General features: G+C 56.5%; 1 protein-coding gene across 42 annotated transcripts in view; it reads left to right on the forward strand.

Moving 5' to 3' along the window:
* Positions 1–17,922, forward strand: part of ADAMTS13 (ADAM metallopeptidase with thrombospondin type 1 motif 13) — a 30,443-nt gene that overhangs the window by 5,805 nt on the left and 6,716 nt on the right. For 26 of the 42 annotated variants that reach the window (XR_011999780.1, XR_011999784.1, XR_011999781.1 and 23 more), the window contains 19 exons: positions 667–842; positions 2,756–2,839; positions 3,003–3,127; positions 3,250–3,396; positions 4,749–4,889; positions 5,522–5,684; positions 6,270–6,374; positions 7,103–7,254; positions 7,374–7,437; positions 8,808–8,934; positions 9,333–9,481; positions 9,846–9,966; positions 10,489–10,569; positions 11,695–11,876; positions 13,585–13,720; positions 13,801–13,930; positions 15,757–15,940; positions 16,589–16,715; positions 17,701–17,830. Coding sequence is in view for 35 of the 42 variants with exons in the window: in XM_072748183.1 (XP_072604284.1) it covers positions 667–842; positions 2,756–2,839; positions 3,003–3,127; positions 3,250–3,396; positions 4,749–4,889; positions 5,522–5,684; positions 6,270–6,374; positions 7,103–7,254; positions 7,374–7,437; positions 8,808–8,934; positions 9,333–9,481; positions 9,846–9,966; positions 10,489–10,569; positions 11,695–11,876; positions 13,585–13,720; positions 13,801–13,930; positions 15,757–15,940; positions 16,589–16,715; positions 17,701–17,830 (2,524 nt within the window). In the remaining 7 variants the exon portion in view is untranslated. The remainder of the gene's footprint in view (positions 1–666; positions 843–2,755; positions 2,840–3,002; positions 3,128–3,249; positions 3,397–4,748; positions 4,890–5,521; positions 5,685–6,269; positions 6,375–7,102; positions 7,255–7,373; positions 7,438–8,807; positions 8,935–9,332; positions 9,482–9,845; positions 9,967–10,488; positions 10,570–11,694; positions 11,877–13,584; positions 13,721–13,800; positions 13,931–15,756; positions 15,941–16,588; positions 16,716–17,700; positions 17,831–17,922) is intronic. The other 16 variants (XR_011999779.1, XR_011999785.1, XM_072748193.1 and 13 more) reach the window with 1 other exon arrangement.

A 17,922-nucleotide genomic window follows, 5' to 3' on the forward strand; every position in this document is an offset into this window, starting at 1 on the left:
ATGGAGTGGCTGCTCAGGGCTGATATTGTGGTGCCAGGGCATGACCAGGATTGGAGCTGGTAGCTGCTGCCTCCCAGGCCCACTCGTCCAGTACCCAGGTGCAGGCAGGGTGGTGGCTTGGGCTCTCCTTGTCATCTTGGAATGACCCTGTTCTGCTCTCCAGCGTGTGCCCAGAGAGATGTCAGAACCAGGGCCTGGGGCTTTGGGGAACCCAAAGAACAAAAAGGCCACCCAAGAGCTACCTCCTTGGGCCCTGCACTGCCACCTGGCCCTTCCAGATGCTCCGGAATACCTAGTCACTAATGGGATCTGGCCCTTGGGGCGGGGTGGAAACCAAGACCGGCAGCAGCCTGGACCAGCCACCACTGGTCATAAGACTCACAACAGACAATGACTTCTGGGAAAGTGAGCTTGGGACCCTCAATCCTCCTGAGGAGCCAGGAGGCCAGCTCCTGGAGGCACAGCATAGGCCCACTCACTGGGTGCTCCCCCGCCTGGGAATTAGGTATTCCCTGCTCCCTACGTTCCCCATGAGAAAGCTGGGGATCACGCCCCCTGACTCCCTAAACCCATGGTGGAAAGTGGCAGGGACAGGACTCACATGGTGTCTCCAAGCCCAGAAAGATCTGGCCATGGGGCCAAAGCCACGGATTATCTGTTTTCTAGAAGCTTCGCTGTCAGCCCCGCTTCCTCCCTCACCAGGCCATCCTCGGTCCCCTCGCCTCCGGAGATGGGTTGCTGGGAGTGTCCTACACCTGGAGCTGCTGGTGGCCGTGGGCCCCGACGTCTATCAGGCTCACCAGGAGGACACTGAGCGTTATGTGCTAACTAACCTCAACATGGTGAGTGTTCCTTGGGCAGGGGACTCCGTGCATGATGCTGACCATGAGGAGTGGAGTGCGGGAGCCTCTGCACATAGCACGCCACACTGGGGACTTGGGGCAGAATGGGAGTGGGCCAGCTTATGTGGTGATTTGAACTCCTGTTGAACTCCAGTGTAAACCTAAGGCTGGGGTCATGCTTGGGGCCCAGGGCCTTGGGGTGCAAGGGGTGTGGTCTGCCCTTTGGTTCCTCCTCCCCTCCCTTACTTGGAGTGGAGGTGGGTGAGGTCCCGGGTCCCCTCTTGGCTCCCTAGTGCACCCCACAGCCTCTTGCTACCTGGGTCTCTTCTCTCTGGGAGACTCTCAAGTCTGGCCTCTGTCCTGAGGTCCATTTGCTCCCCAGGAACCTCAGCCAGCACTGCCCTGGCACCAGCAGGGGTGCCCCACACTGGCCTCTCCCAGTTCCCTTTCCCTTGGGCATCCCCATTGCTGTTGGCCTCTCCTTCACTTGGCTCCTAGGGGTGAAGGTGGGATGAGAAGTATGATTCCCACTGGTGGGCATCGAGAGACAGAGTCAGCAAAGAAGCAGGTGTCTCCATAATCAAATGCTCACGTGTAACATACTGTGATGTAAGGGACTACATGAGAGCCCATGCCTGTAGCTAGGCTCGCACGTGTGACACGCACGCACAGCTGCCAGGTAAGCTTCCACAGTGTCAGGAGCTTAATACCAACACTGCATGGAGAGTGCCACCTTCTTGGAAGCTGGCCCCGGAGGCAGGCTGCCACCAAGAATGTGGGGTACTTAGCCCCGCATTATGCCCAGTCTTGGGTATGTCCACCTATTTTGGGCCAAAGGAAAAGTCCCCCCAGGCTCAGAGCCCCAGGCCATCCCCCCCCATCCCTATGTGTTCCCTGGGTCCCAGGGCCATACCCACGTGGTCCTGCGGCCTCTCAGACCCAGCCCAAGTCCACAATAAGCCTGCTCAGGTGTCTGCCTGCAGCCCCAGAGGTGAAACACATTTCCTTTGAGCCCCTTAAAATCTGTTTTTGAGTATTAGGGGTGCTATCACCTCTAATATGCTGACATCTCATAATGGAGCCATACTCTCCTGTGGTCATTTGATGTGTCATGTGAGGACCTAGGATGGTGGTAGATACCAGACTGGCTCCTCAGTAATGGCCGTTGTCATGACCGGACACCCACCTTTGCCAGCTGTGCTGTTCCTAAGTCTGCCAAGACCACAGGAGGCTTTCCCTCCATTTTACAGATTATAAACCTGAGCTTCCCCAGTCAGTTAGCAGGATCCTGGGCGTACAGGTGGGAAGCAGAAGAGCTGGGATTCAGGCCCACTGAGGCTGGGGACAGCAGGGTGCTCTCTTGGGCACCATGTGTAATTCAGAGGACAAGCTGGTGCCAACAACCACACTACACGTTGACTACGATTGGCATCTTGACACATGTGCCGAGAGAGAGCCAGGAGGCTGGCTGTGGGGGAGTCTTCTCTCTGGGGTCCCCAGGAAAGGCCTTGTGGAGGGCAGGGAGGCCCTCGTGCTGCCTCATGGAGATGCAGAGGTGGAGAGAAGGTGGAGAGGCAGAGGTGTTTTGAGTTGGTGGACAGAAATGAGAAGGGAGAGGGCAAATCTGGTGAGAGAGAAGCAGTGTTGGAGTGGAATATTCTAGGCTAATAACAGTTATTTGCATCCCGTTGTTTCAGGTTTTTCTTCCTTGTGTTGGCTGGCTTTCTTGAGTCACGAGCAAAGGGAGGACCAGAGCCCATCTGCCCACCCCTGTGGCTGGCTCCCAGCCCAGGGACTAGCCTTTCCCCCCATGCTGATGGAGCATCTTCTGTGGGCCCAGCTCTCTGCCCCCCCACCACCAGCTAGGCCACATGAGCCCACATGAGTCACCTCTCCCTCCTGCTCTCCCACAGGGGTCAGAGCTGCTGAGGGACCCATCCCTGGGGGCTCAGTTCCAAGTGCATCTGGTGAAAATGGTCATTCTGACCCAGCCCGAGGTAGGCATCAAGCTGGGAGCCCAGAGTCACTGGAAAACCTATTTCTATCCTCTTTACCTCTTCCCATGGGTCTCCCCCTCTGTAGCATTCACAGTAACAGGGCTGTAGTGAGGACCCTGTTGGGTGCAGTTCCCATAAACATGGGCTCTATACTGATCCTCAGGATGCTCCGAACATCACGGCCAACATCACGGCATCACTGCTGAGTGTCTGTGAGTGGAGCAGGACAGTCAACCCTGAGGATGACACAGATCCTGGCCATGCCGACCTGGTCCTCTACATCACCAGGTAGCTGAGCTCCCCAGTGGCCCACCAGCCTGCTGGGGGAGCTGCATCCCTTCTCTGCAGAGGCTGCCTGGCAGCAGGCAGGGACCTAAGCATCACCCAAGTGTCCATTCTCTCTTCCCAAGATTTGATCTGGAGTTGCCTGATGGTAACCGGCAGGTTCGGGGAGTCACCCAGCTGGGGGGCACTTGCTCATCTTCCTGGAGCTGCGTCATCACTGAGGATACTGGCTTTGACCTGGGGGTCACCATCGCTCATGAGATCGGTCACAGGTAGGCATCTTGTCCTCTAGGCTGAGGCCCAGGAGCTGACCGGGGTTCTTAGGAGGGAATGTCAAGGCTGGCAATGGGCCCTGGGAAAGTGTGCTGGAAGGAACCTGTACCCTTGGCCCCAGTGGACTTGGGGCTGGGGGTGGGGGACAAGAGCTGGGAAATCTGATATCTCTTGATTAAAAAACTTTTTCACCCTAAGATAAGCAAACTTAGCAATTAGAAAGTAAGTTTTCTAGAAAATTCAGGTAAAGAAAAAGCAGGCTGTCAAAATTATCTCAGATCCTACCGCTTAGAGGTAACATCTGTTCACAGTTTATGTTTAATTTTAGTCATTTCTTACCCACACGCATAATTTTTTATTTGTAAAATTGGGATTATACCATAAATTGTTTTGTTACTGTTCTTTTTTTTTTTTTAATGGAACGCTACATCCCAAACACTTTTTCCCCGGATCTTTTATAATTTTTTGTATGAGCTGTAATTTAGTTAATCCCCTGTTGTTGGCTTTTTAGGTTGTTTACAAATTTTTCCTGTTACGAACATTCTGCATTCTGTAGGCAAATCTTTGTTCCTGTCTATTGTCATTTACCTAAAGTGGCGAGCTTCTTTTATGATTTTTAGTCTTTTCATTATGACAGTAACACCTGTTTGCTGTAGAAAGTCAGCACAGAAACCCATAAAGTAAAAAGTGAGTCTATGCTCCTTGCCCAATGGCCCCCACTTGCCCCCAGGCCTTGCAGCCTTTCTGAGTTCTGCTGTGGAAGCCCCACATCCCCATCTCTGTGGGTGGCCCAGGTGCCCAGCGAGGCTGGGGTCCTCACCCCCATATCAGTTCACAACAGCTCTACATTTACAATGACTTCTGCACTTGGACATGACCCCACACACACAGTGCCTTCATTCGCCCGGTTTGGAGGGAAAAGAAGGTTTTGAAAACCACTGCCTTCCACTGGGATTGGAAACAATGGCCAAAGGCCTGCACATTTTCTCGATATTTTTTGTCAACCTCGCTATACAGGCAGTGGATGAATTTTCCTACTCTGAGTGGCCACCAATCAAAAAGTCATCACTGGCAGCCCCGCCCCCCAGGGCCCCTTCTTGTAACACCACAGATTAGCTTGGTCTCAACGTTTTTAAAACTTTTCAGTATTTGTTAGCCCAAAGAGGCAGGAGCTCCCTGGCTGACCCAGCGCTCTCTCCGGTGGGAAACCGAAGCAGGGCTCTCTGGTGGCAGGATCAGGATGCCCTTTGGTCCGAAAACACCCGGCCTCTCTGCCGGCCAAAGGGTTGGTCAGACCTGAACTGGGTGGGGGGGCCGTGAGGAGACCCTCAGTGTTGCCTTCCGCGCACAGCCTGGGCCTGGAGCACGACGGTGTGGCCGGCAGCAGCTGCAAGCCCAGCAGCCACGTGATGGGCTCCCAGGACCGAGCAGCCTCCCATGGGGACCTCTCGTGGTCTGCCTGCAGCCGCCAGCAACTGCTGCATCTGCTCAGGTAGCTGCATCCCTCACCCCGCCCCCATCTATATCAGGGGGCACCCCTGCTTGTCCCTCAGACCCACCCCTCCATCTGCCCCAGCCCTGCCCAGCCCTGCCCAGCCCTCTGTTCAGTCCCATGGTGTCCTGCGCCCCCTCCCCAGAGACCCCCATCACCGCTCCGGGGCAGCCTCCATCCTCCCTGGTGCCCTTGCATCCACCCTTCCATCTGCCCCTCCACCTGTGCACCCGTCCCTGCATCCACACCTCCCCACACAGGCTCCCTGGTTCCCTCCCACCCCCATGCACCCCCTCTTCCATCCCACCCGCTTCTGTGCCCACCCCTCAATTCTACCCCATCCACGCCCATCCCTCCACCCATCCCGCCCTTGCATCGACCCCTCGGCCCCACCGGCTTCCCAGTCCAACCTCTGTCAGCCGTGTCCTCCTCCGGCTGCATAGCGTGGGGTCTGCTCTACCCCCACCGGCTCCGGCCCCCACCTGCTCCGCTCCCACCTCCCCTTCTCGTGGTCTCTGGCCTCAGGGCAGGTCTGCGCGCTGAGGACTCCCCTCCCCACCTGCCGGCTCCTCGTCCCACGTCCCACTCCTGCCCCCTGTCCGCCGGGGACCTGAGCAGGGGCCTTGTTGCAGCGCAGGACGGTTGCGCTGCCTGGGGGACCTGCCAGAGCCACAGGCTGGGGCCGCCGGGCGCCTTCCCCAGGCGCAGCCTGGCCTTCTGTATGGCACGGACGAGCAGTGCCGCGTCGCCTTCGGCGCTGGGGCAGTGGCCTGCACCTTCACCAGGGAGCATCTCGTGAGTCCCGCCGCCCCACTGTGCGCAACCCTCTGACCCTGCCCGTGCTCCCTCTACCTGGGCCTGTCCGCCCCGCAGTCCAGCTCATGCCCCGCTGTGCACTGAGTGAGCACCCACTGTGCCAGGCTGTCGGGGGCCCTTCTTCTACTTCTTTTTTTTTTTTTGTAAGATTTTATTTATTTATTCATGAGAGACATAGAGAGGCAGAGAAGCAGGCAGAGGGAGAAGCAGGCTCCCTGCGGGTAGCCCGATGGGGAACTCCATCTGAGGACCTCGAGATCATGCCCTGAGCCCAAGGCAGATGCTCAACCACTGAGCCACCCAGGTTCCCTATATATTAACGATACACATTAGAATATCTTCTTTGACCTAAAAGATATTTTTTTCTTTGGATAAAATAACTGAAACCATATTTTTGAGCCCATAAAATGACTGTGGGCCCTGGTCACGTCCCTGTTCTATGGAGCAGGCCGTGCTCATTCTCCCTGGCCCCTGTGCCCACGGGACCCCGTATGTGTCACTGTGTCCTGTGGTGTGTGGGGAACCATTAAGACTGGACGCTGAACAGGCTGTCCCCCCTCCTAGGACATGTGCCAGGCTCTGTCCTGCCACACGGATCCCCTGGACCAAAGCAGCTGTAGCCGCCTCCTCATCCCTCTCCTGGATGGGACAGAGTGCGGCGTGCAGAAGGTCAGAGCAGGGAATGAAGAGATGCCAGAGTGTGTGCGTGTGCGTGTGTGTGTGTGTGTGAGAGAGAGAGAGAGAGAGAGAGTGCATGCACATGCATACGGGCAGCCTGCATTCCCAGAGCAGAGGACCTTGGTCACCTGGTCAGGAGAGATGGGCTGCAGGATGCCCTGTGTATCCGGTGATTTTTGGACGATGGGATGTGTTTTCTAGGTCCATGGGACCTACAAAAACTGACAAAGGGCTTGCTGATAACTCTGCTGAGGCTTATGGGGGGGCCAGAGCCATAGCCAGTGTGTATTGAATGCCCTGCCCCTCCCCGCACAATTGTTGAGTCTCCTTCCCCCTTTCCCTGGTTCTGGAGACACGGCTTGTGCTGTCACCCCTGTACCACAGAGGAGATGAAGGCTTTGAGTGACAGTGATAGCCTGGCCCAGCTCCCTAACCCAGACTCCCTCTCTGGCCATACCAGGCACTCACCTCCCTCTACCCTGCAGACCTAAGTGACTCCGCCTTTCCCCTCTGTGGGGCATGGCCAGACCCTTCCTGGGTCCTACAGCCTGGGCATTACCCTCTTCCATCTAGCATTGTCTCCTGAGCAGGATGGGGGTGGGGGGTGCCTGCACATGTGCTTGCCTATGTGGATGTGGGTGCCTTGTGTGTGTGGTACCGTGTGGTTATGGGGGACGTGGGGTGCCCTGGGTATGGGATGGTGTGTCCTTCTCTTACAGTGGTGCTCCAAGGGTCACTGCCGCTCCCTGGCAGAGCTGAGCCCAGTGGGGGTGGTGCACGGGCAGTGGTCTAGCTGGGGTCCCCCCAGCCCTTGCTCCCGCTCCTGCGGAGGAGGTGTGGTCACCAGGAGGCGGCACTGCAACAACCCCAGGTACACGTGGAGGGAGCACTGCCCTTCAGGTCTGGGAGGGGATGGAGCCTGCTCCACATTCCCTGGTTGGGAGGGCAGTGGCTCACCTGTCACCCCTCATGTCTTGTGGACATTTTCAGGCCTGCCTTTGGAGGGCATGTGTGCGTGGGTGCTGACCTCCAGGCGGAGATGTGCAACACCCAGGTAGGCCTTCCCTTGGGGCAGGACGAGAGGCTCAGGTGGGCAGCGCTGGGCCCTGGAATCAGGAAGGATCCCAAAAGATCAGGGCAGCTGAATTTGTGGTTCACACCAGGGCGCTTTTGAGATTTGGGGGTGCTGCTCCACCTCCCCTGGGACCACGGTGCGTACTCTAGGACTTCCCTCCCCTCCAGGACCTCCTGAAACCATTCTTTCAGTTCCAAATGCTGGTGAAATCTACATCATATAAAACCATTTAAAAGTATGGGATCCAGGGGCATTTGGTACATTTACAGTGTGATGTGACCACCACCTCTATCAAGTTCCAGAGCATCTCCATGACACCGAAGCAGAACCCCAGACCCATTAGCAGTCCCTGACCCTGACATCCTCCAGCTCCTGGCAACTACTGATCCCTGCCTCTGGATTTGCCTGTCCTGGACATTTCATAGACATGGAACCCCTGGACATTTCACATAGACAATCTGTGGTCTTTTGTGACTGGCTTCTTTTACTCCGTGTCATGTCCTCCAGGGTCACCCGTGTCATAGCCGGTGTGAGAAGTTCACTCCTTTTTAGGGCTGATTAGGGCTATATTCCATCGTATGGATGGACTACATATTATCTGTTCATCTGTTGACAGACATTTTGGGCCATCTTGACGTTTTGGGCCATCTCTACCTTTTGGTTATTGAGAATCATGCTGCTCTGAACATGTGTATATGCACACTCGAGTACCAGTTTTTATTTCCTTTGTAATGCACCTAAAAGTGGAGTCATTAGATCACATGGTATTTCTACACCCAGTCCTTTGAGGAACCTGCCAGCCATCCTTCAGAGCAGCTGAGCCATTTGGCTTTCCCACCTGCAGTGTGCAAGGGTTCCACTTTCTCTCCATCCTCTCTATCCCTGTGGTCCGTGGTTTTGATCATGGCCATCGTCCTGGGCACCAACTGCTAGAATGGTGCCTGTGACACTTAGTTAAGATGTGCACCTGGTGAGACCTTCCCTCCCGCCTTCTCCAGGCAGACCCAGCGCCTCCCCAGACACAGAGGGCCGAGTTCTCACCTGGAGCACAGGCTTGGGGGAGGGAATGAGCGAGCAGGGCTCTTTACCTCTTTGTTGCCGAGTGGCAGTTCCTGCCCTGTGTCCTTGCAGATTCTTCTGGATCCTCCCATCAGCAGAGGAAGGCTCTGGCCTCCCCCACCTTACAGAGCAGGGAACCGAAGTGTAGCCAGGAGCTGGGCTCCAATCCACATTTTGACCTTGTGCTGCAGGGTGCCTTGCTATCCCCAGGGGCAGAGGCCCCTGTCCTGGGTCCCCTGCCCCCATCCCAGGGCCCCTCCTGTGCCTATCCTCTGCCTCCTCCCGGCCAGGCCTGTGAGAAGACCCAGCTGGAGTTCATGTCTGAGCAGTGCTCGCAGACGGACAGGAAACCGCTCTACCTGACCCCGGGGAATGCCTCCTTCTACCGCTGGGGCTCCGCTGAGCAGTACAGTCAAGGTGGGACTGACCACCATTACCCCGATGCTGTAGATGGCAAGGCTGTGCTCAGGCTCTGCATCAGTCGAGTCACATCCTGGCAAGGCTCCTGGCTAACAGGCCTGAGTCTTGGTTTTCCCATCTGTAAAAATGGAAATGAGAGCAGGGCCTCCCTGCTTGGGTGTTTAGGGTTCAGTGAGATGATCCCTGGGCAGCACCAAGGGTGCTCCTTGGTTTATAACTCAGTAACAATCGCCATGTCCTTAGGAGGCAGGACCCTTGCCCCCAACCCAAAGGATGAAGACAGATAGCCCTGGCAGGGAGGTGGGCCCACCTGGGTCATGCCTTGCAGGGTTACCGCCTTCCCCCTACCCCCTGTCCCCCTCATGCCAGGGTTCCCTGTCCCTCTACCTTCCCAGGCGATGCTCTGTGCAGACACATGTGCCGGGCCATTGGCGAGGCCTTCATTGTGAGGCGTGGGGAAAGTTTCCTAGATGGGACCCGGTGTGTGCCAAGTGGTCAGCGGGAGGACGGGACCCTGAGCTTGTGCATGTTGGGCAGCTGCAAGGTAGGTTCGTGTGGGCAGCAGAGGTGCCCTCCCATATAGGGTGGCCCCGAGGCCAGTCACCTCAAAAGCCAGATGCTGAAGGGCTCCGAGGGGGCCAATGTGCAGGGGCTGGCCCCCCATGAAGCTGCAGCAGTCTGCACTGGGTGATCCCAGGGTGCTGGACTGACCTTGGAGTCATCTGGGTGTTAAGACCCCTGCCATGACCTTGGGTGAGTCACACCTGCTTCCTGCATCCATGTCAGATGCTTGCAAAATGCCTCTAATTTGTGGTGTGACTCCCAGAGCCTCAGAGCTATGGGGTGAGTGGGCCAGCACCCTCCAATGACACCTGCCTGGGTATCACCTGCCACTGCTCTTTGCACAGACATTCGGCTGTGATGGCAGGATGGACTCCCAACAGGTGCGAGACGTGTGCCAGGTGTGCGGAGGGGACAATAGCACCTGTAGCCCACAGAACGGCTCTTTCACAGCTGGAAGGGCCAGAGGTAGGAGCTGCCCTAGGGATGGATGGCCGGGCTCCTCCCAGCCTCTAAAATCACCTGCAGCCCAGAGCCTCGACACTGAGCCCTCATGGTTCACAGTAGCTGTGATGCAGATAAAGCCCGGACACTGGGCAGTCTGCGGTCGGCTGGCCTCTCCATTCCTCCCCAAGGAATCCCATCAGAAGGGATATTATACTTCGGTAACCCTTGACTTTGATCCATTTATAAAAGAAGTCAACTCATTTGCCAACTAGGCGCTTAGATGGTCAGCCAAGGAGTGGAGTCCCACCTGCTGAGCCCTTGGATTCAGTCCTTCCTCCTGGCCAGGGCACACCCTGGAAGCTGACCGTCCCCCCAGCCTTGATTACCTACCCCCCACCCATGACAGGAGACTGTCTACTGCTCAAGGTGGTCCTGTTGTTAGCTTTTGGTGTTGAGGCACTGCATCCTGGGCATCTGACATTTGCTTCCTTTCACTGTGATGTCAATGATCTGAGACCACCCACCATGTCTGCTTCCATCTAGAATATGTCACGTTCTTGACAGTTACCCGCAACCTGACCAGTGTACACATCACCAACCGGAGGCCTCTCTTCACACACTTGGGTGAGCTGACCTGAGGACGCTCCCCCAGAGGTAGCCAAACTGAAGTTTATAAAGCACAGTCCCCAAGATGCCCTTACTACTGGTGTCACCTGCAGGTTTAGGGGGGTTCCCAACTGCCAGGTTGGGTATGTCACTACCAGGGCCCCCAGAATACCCGCAATTATGGTTTATTACAGGGGAAGGAGATAATAAAACAAGCCCGAGCAGGAAATGCCTAGGGCACAGTGTGGGAGGGCTCCATGTCCACCATCCCAAGCATGGCAACGCACACAGAGTATTGCCCACCCGGGGACCTCCCTCAGGCTCAGTGTCCAGTTTTTTTTTAATATAAACTTTATTCATTTATTCATGAGAGACAGAGAGAGGCAGAGACACAGGCAGAGGGAGAAGCAGAGAGCCCAATGTGGGACTCGATCCCAGATCCCAGGATCATACTCTGAGCCAAAGGCAGATGCTCAACCGCTGAGCCACCCAGGCTCAGTGTCCAGTTTTGATTAGGACTTTGTTATGCAGACATGAGGCATGACTGATTGATTACTCACATGGATGGCCTCAGTCTCTAGGTTCACAGATGAGATCAACTGAAAGCTGCTGTCCTAAATCACATATTTAGTCTTTCTGGCTTGGGAAGTCCCCACTGTAAACAAAGACACTCCTATCAAGTGTGACGTAGGTCCCAGGGCAAAGGCCACATCTGTGCTTCTTGATTTCCAGAGGGTGCCTATGCCTGTCCTCTGAATCTGGAGTGGGGGTGCTGGCCCCAGGTCCTTGAGCCCCCAAGCCTGCACATGAGCACACTTGGTGAGAGGCAGGTCCACAATGCTCACTAGGTTCTGGACAGAGCCACAGAGCCACTGACATGCAGAAGCCTTCTGAGGGCAGGCGCCTGTGTGCCTATGGGAGGATGTGCCTTGCTTGTTACGGGGATGGCCTGCGGACTGAGGTGCTAGGCAGACGGGCTCCTTGGGGAGGGCTGGGGCCTGGGGCGAGGAGATTTATCCGACTGTTGCTACCACCCCTTTCCATAAGTCAGGATCTGTTCTGGTGGGTGGCTGGTGCCCACCTGCCACAGCTGTGGAGGGGGTGCTCCCCTGCTCACAGCCTTGCCCCCCCCCCCCCCCACAGCGGTGCGGATCCGAGGGCACTACATCGTGGCTGGGAATTCCAGCATCTCTCCCAGCACCACCTACCCCTCCCTCCTGGAGGACAGCCGTGTGGAGTACAGAGTGACCCTCACTGAGGACCGGCTGCCTCGCCTGGAGGAGATCTCCATCCAGGGACCCATCCAGGAAGACATGGAGATCCAGGTGACCCAGAGGGCCTGGGGGAGCCAGCAGGGCCTCCTCCTGGTATCACCTGCTTATTCACTCAGCAGCCCCTGGAGTTCTGAGGGTGGGTGTGCAGGGGTCAGGGGCTTGCCTGGGGTTGGGCTGTGTGGCTGAGGTCTGAGATGAGCTAATGCTGCTGGGCCAAGCAGGGAGTGGCGTGTGCTGAGGGAAGAGGGTGTGCACAGGGCGGGTAATTAGGAGGGATAAGGGAAGGGGAGGTGGCTGGAGGGCTTCATGATCTCCAGGGGTTAGGGAGGGAGGCTGGTGAGGAGGCTCTGTGTAGGGTACAGGGGGGATTGGGCCTGTGTCAGCCCTGGCTGAGGGAGGGTGTGGGGAGTGAGACAGTGGGGTGCCCAGATTAGAGACTCTTGTAGCCCAGCAGCTGGAAGCAGGAAACCCAGAGGTCAGGGGCCAAGGCCTAGGGACTCAGGTAGACTGGACTTTGAATCCTGGCTCTGCAAGAACTTGGGCAAGGGAATTGACTTTTCTGAGTCTCAGTTTTCCCATCTGCAAAATGGGGCTAAGCACACACACATTATAAAGTTATTATAAAGGTTCATTTTTTAAAGATAAGTTGCGTTAGGCATGTGGTGGTGTGTCTGGCACCCTACATGCGCAAGCACCCTGAAAGGTGGCTGCTGCGACAAAAGTCCTTGCTGGCTTAGGTCTTGAAAGTACCCGACACTGAGGATGCCCCATCTTAAAGGTGGGAAAGTGAGCCCCCTCCCACCAGAAGTCCTGAGGCAAAGGGACGGGCACAGCAAGGGCCTGACATGGAAGCTGAATGCTCTCCCAAGCCTCTCTGTCCTCTGCAGAGCATTCTAGGCTCTCAGCCTGACTCTGCCACCACCCTGGACCTCAGGCTTCCTCTGTAGAATGCGCACGAGCTGCCGGCCTGCCTGCTGGGGTTATGGGGTGCATGTGCCAGGCAGTGTTGGCAGCCATTGCTGGTACCAAGGAAACTCTGAGTGGATATTGACTCTCACTGTTTCTTGGGGACAGAGGTACATGGGAGCACATGCTTTGGGCGCGTCATCTGCACGTGAGCTCCTCTGCACATGTCCCCATGCGTGCTTTGCTGAGGAAGGCACTTGGAGGGAGAGATGGATGTTAGCATGTGTGTAAACAGCCCTGAGGCTCTTGGGGAGGGGGCCAAGTCTCAGTGGTCTTTGACTCTGGTCTAGCAGCCCTAGCCTCTGCCCCCACAGCTGGAGGAGACAGTGGGGCTCCCCCAGAGTCCACCCAGGCCACAAGGAGCCCCCTGGTGAGCCACTCACTCCTTCCCTGCCTGCCCACACAGCCCAGTTCAACCACTTCCCTGCCCCCAGGAATGGTTCTCAGGTGGTAGCAGCCAGCTGAGCTGTCTGCATCCTTTGCAGACATGTATGTATAAAATGTATGTATTTGTATGTATAAAAATACACATTCTTGGGCCCCTCCGAGAGCCACTGAATCAGGACCTGCCAGGCTGGGCCCGAGAACCCCCATTTTAACAGAGGATGGTGCTGTGTGGCTAGATGAGGCATCGTGGGGGCAGGTGCTGGAACCTTGGAGGCCTCCAGAGCTTAGCCTTCAAGCCTGACCCCTCTCTGGGGCTGGGCTAGGGGACGGAGCCCAGTGTGACCCTCAGAGCTCCTTCACGGAGCCCACTGGACAAGGACCCGAGCTCTCTGTCTGTCTCGTGAAGGTTTACAGGCGCTACGGGGAGGAGTATGGTGACCTTGCACGCCCAGACATCACCTTCACCTACTTCGAGCCTAAGCAGCCACAGGCCTGGGCCTGGGTCGCCGTGCGGGGGTCCTGCTCGGTGAGCTGTGGGGCAGGTGAGGCCCGGGGCAGGGCTCGCCTAAAGCATGGTTTGCGCCCTGCGGGGAGGTGGTCCAGCCTCCCTCTTCCCTCCCAGGACGGCGCTGGGTGACCTACAGCTGTCTGGACCAGGCCAGGAACGTGTGGGTGGAGGCTGCCCGGTGCGAAGGGAGCCAGCAGCCAGCAGCGTGGTCAGAGTCCTGCGCCCCCAGGCCCTGCCCCCCACAGTGAGTGCTGTTGCGCTAAGCCATGGCCGCTGGGCTCTCACTGGCTACGGAGCCCATGTCACGTGCGCTCAGTGAGGCCACGTCCAGGCATGTTCTCCGTAGTCTTGGATGCTGCCCTGTGAGGTGGGTTATGTCAGTACCCCCATTTTGCAGGTGAGGACATGGAAACTCAGGCAAACACAGGTGACAGCCTAGTGTGACCCATACCTGCTGCACCTCGTCTGTGGGCACATGCTGCAAGGTGGAGGTGACCGCCCTCCCCAGAACGGTTGTGGTGAGGGTCAGAAAGGTGACAGGGGAAAGTACCTGGCCTGTGCAGCTGGTAGGAGTGTAACGTTAAGAACAAGACTGTCCTTGTTGAGTGCAGAGCTGATGCAGCTACCTGCCAACACTTTAAAAAATTGATTGATTGTAGGCTCCACACTGGCTGTGGAGCCCAACATGGGGCTTGAACTCATGACCGTGAGATCAAAACTTGAGCTAAGAGCAAGAGTCTGATGCTGAACCGACTGAACCACCCAGGCGCCCCTTGCCAACACTTTTATACAGGTGTCCTCTGGCTCAGGTGCAGCTTGGAGATATCTGGAGGGCCCCTGGGCTGAGGTGGCTGTATGTGTGCAGTGTCCAGGCACCTGCAGGGACCTGGGGCCTGGCCCAGCACAGGGAAGCGAGTCAGTTGGATAGATCTGCCTGTCTCTCACTGCCTCCCCCAGGGGATGGAGCCCAACACTCTGTTCCCTTCCTCTGCAGCTGGGCAGCTGAGGACTTTGGTGTGTGCAGTGCCTCCCATGGGGGAGGCTTGCAGGAGAGGGTGGTGCATTGCATGGAGGCCCAGGGCAGCCTCCTGAGGACATTGCCCCCTGCTTGGTGCAGAGTACCGGCCCCGCAGCCAGCAGTGCTAGAAACCTGTGACTTTCATCCCTGCCCCAGGAGATGGGTCCGGGTACACAGGGAGGCAGTGTGGCTGGCAGGGCTTGTCCCTGCACTGAGCCCTACCCTGAGTTTCCCCTCTTCCCAGGACTCTGGCTGGGTCTGGAGTGGCCAGCTTCAGAATCACTATCCAAGAGACCTTGGGCCGGCCATTTCCCTCTCTGAACCCTCTAGTCCCTGCTTAGGAGGGGTTGTGAGGACCAAGTGAAGCCACAAATGTAAAGCAATGCGTCACTTTGCCATTGCTGTCCCCAGGGCACCTCCCATCCCTTCAGTGTCCAAGCTGACAGTGGCTTATTCTGATTTGCCACTAACTGGCTGGGTAACCGGGTCAATTCCCTTCCCTCCCTGGGCCCCAGTGGGGAGGGGGTTGGCCTAGGTCACTGGTGGCGCATGCATGGCTTGGGCTCCTTTTTCCCTCTCCCATCCTTGGCGGACCTGGGAATCCTCACCCTTTCCCACATAGGCCCACTCCTGCCTCAGGACCCTTCCTGCTTCAGCACGGCAGGAAGCCACCACCTGTCAGGGTTGGCACACACATGAAACACAGTGGCCATCCCTGATCTGGGTGATCTGATTGTGTTACAGCACCCACTTGGGTGCAAGGAGTGGTGTTACTCTCTGGATGGAGGCCCACCTTCCTCTCTGGATGGCAGGAGGGTAAGGGCCTGTGTCACTGTCCCTGTGACACTGTCACTGTCCCTGCTGAGTGGAGTGCTGGCAGTAGTTCATCCAGCATTTTAGGGAGCAGCCTCTGGATTTTGTTTCTTTGTGGGGCTTCTCATTGAGCTCTTGGACACCAGGGTGTAGGTTCACTGCCTCCTGTCCCAGGAGTGAAGCTGTACCTACAGCCCAATGAGAGGCAGGGCCTTATATCTGTCCTGTGCCATCCTTAGGCAGGAGGCATCGGATGCATGCACAACAGCCTGTGGAGCAGACCTGGCATCACAGAATGTGACGTGTGTGCACAGGGTAGCTGGCCTGGAGACACTGGCCATGGCTGGACCCTGCTCCACAGATGAGAAGCTGCCTGCCCTCAAGCCCTGTGTGGCCACGGCATGTCCTCCGGGACAGGGTTATGTGAGTGTCCTGGGCATGAGGGTGACCCGGGCTATTGGGGGTGTATCTGGTCAGGAGAATGGGGGGCACTGGTTACCATAGACCTCCTGGCCAGAGCACAAAGACCGTCCTTCTGCAGTGCTACTGTGTGCAGGATCCCCCTGGTCAGAGGATGGACCTAGGGAAAAAGCACAGGGACCGCTGGGAAGCCCGCCTAGCCTTCCCTCCAGCTGGCAAGCGGGGCCAGGGACCCAGACCCTGTCAGAATGCTGCCAGTTCTCCACTACACAGAGAAACCATGCCACAGTCCCGCCTGTGTCCTGGGGCTTGCAGACAAGGGTACTGGCCAAGCCTGTGTCCTTGAGGCTGGTAGTGATTGCAGAGCCAAGTGTGCCTGCAAATCTGGCTCCTGAGCCCCAGCCTCAGCCCTGCCCCCCAGCGATAACTCATGCCAGTACAGAGACCTAGGTGGGTAGTGGGGTGAGGACATCCTCTGGTAGCCAGAGCACGCCTCCCTGGAAAGGAGTAGCAGGGAGGGGCAGGCTTTGGGTGTTGGTGACCACATCTGCTCTCTCCTGAAGAGATTGGGATGGGGGAGGAAGGACCAGGTGCTCAGGGATCTAGAGGGGGCAAGCCGGAATGCGCCAGCTTGTTGCTTGTCCCTTGCAGCCAGACCTCCAGTCTCTGGAGGAGGAGAAGGAGGCCACATCCCCATCAGGAAGTGCTGGGCTGGGGGCTCGCACCACACACATGTGGACCCCCCTGGCGGGGCCATGCTCTGCCTCCTGTGGTCAAGGTGAGGTGCCCAGGGCTCATGAGCTCTTCCCTGCCTGCATTTTGCCTGGTTCTAAAAAGCATGTGAATTGGCTTACAGAGAATCCACACTATGGAGGAACATGATGTAATACACGAGGACGTTGGGGCAGAGTAAGGACCACCATGTAAACTTGTTCATTGCTTGGCTGAAAGATAGAAAAGATGACAAAACTCAGCAATTTGTTAAGATCTAGAAAAGCAGCAAGAGAAGGGCCCCAGTAGCTCTGAGCTTCCTGGCAGCCACACCAGAGGAATGAGATTTTTAAGATAGGCTGTGTCCGTCCGTTCTTTCTCTTTCTTTCTTTTCTTTCTTTCTTTCTTTCTTTCTTTCTTTCTTTCTTTCTTTCTTTCTTTCTTTCTTTCTTTCTCTTTCTTTCTACGATTTTATTTATTCTTTTCATGAGCGACACCAAGAGAGAGAGGCAGAGACACAGGCAGGGGGAGAAGCAGGCTCCCCGTCTATCCCAGGACCCCGGGATCACGCCCTGAGCCAAACAGGTCCTAGGCACGCTCAACCACTGAGTCACCCAGGTGTCCCAAAATTTGTGCATGTTTAGACTCAAGACCAGAGACTTTGAGGATACTCCTAAAGGGGAGGTTCAAGGAAACCAGCTCTAGTAACATATTTGTTATAAACACGGTAAGAGATTTTCACATGGCAATTCTCATAAAATAACAGTAAACAACAGCAGCTACCACTTGAGCACCTACTATGTGCCAGGTAATTTGTATCTCCATTTTAAAAATCTATATAAATATACCTGTAAGTTAGGCACCATTGGGTGAAAAATCTGAGGCTCAAAGAGGTTAAGTCACTTGTCCAAGGTTACACAGCTGGTAAGTGGCCAAGTCAAGACTCAAACCCAAGTAGGCCTTTTCTGCTAGAGCTCTCCAGAGAGCTGGCCCCTGTAGTTCTTATTTAACCCTCCTCTTGGGGCTTGGGGGTCCCTGCTTCCTCCCTGCAGGCCTGACGGAGCTGAACTTCATGTGTATGGACTCTGCCCTGGGAACCCCTGTCCGGGAAGAGCTATGTGACCTGGAAAGCAAGCCTGGGAGCCGGCAGGAGGTCTGCCAGGCTGCCCCATGCCCGGCTTGGTGAGTAGCAGTGGTGGTGGGGAGGCTCAGTGCCTCAGTGCCGCAAGGGGTGTTGCGGCAGCTGGGTCCCCTACAGAGGAAGGAGTCTTACC

This window comes from Vulpes vulpes, chromosome 2 (genome assembly GCF_048418805.1).
Source record: "Vulpes vulpes isolate BD-2025 chromosome 2, VulVul3, whole genome shotgun sequence".
Lineage (NCBI taxonomy): Eukaryota > Metazoa > Chordata > Mammalia > Carnivora > Canidae > Vulpes > Vulpes vulpes.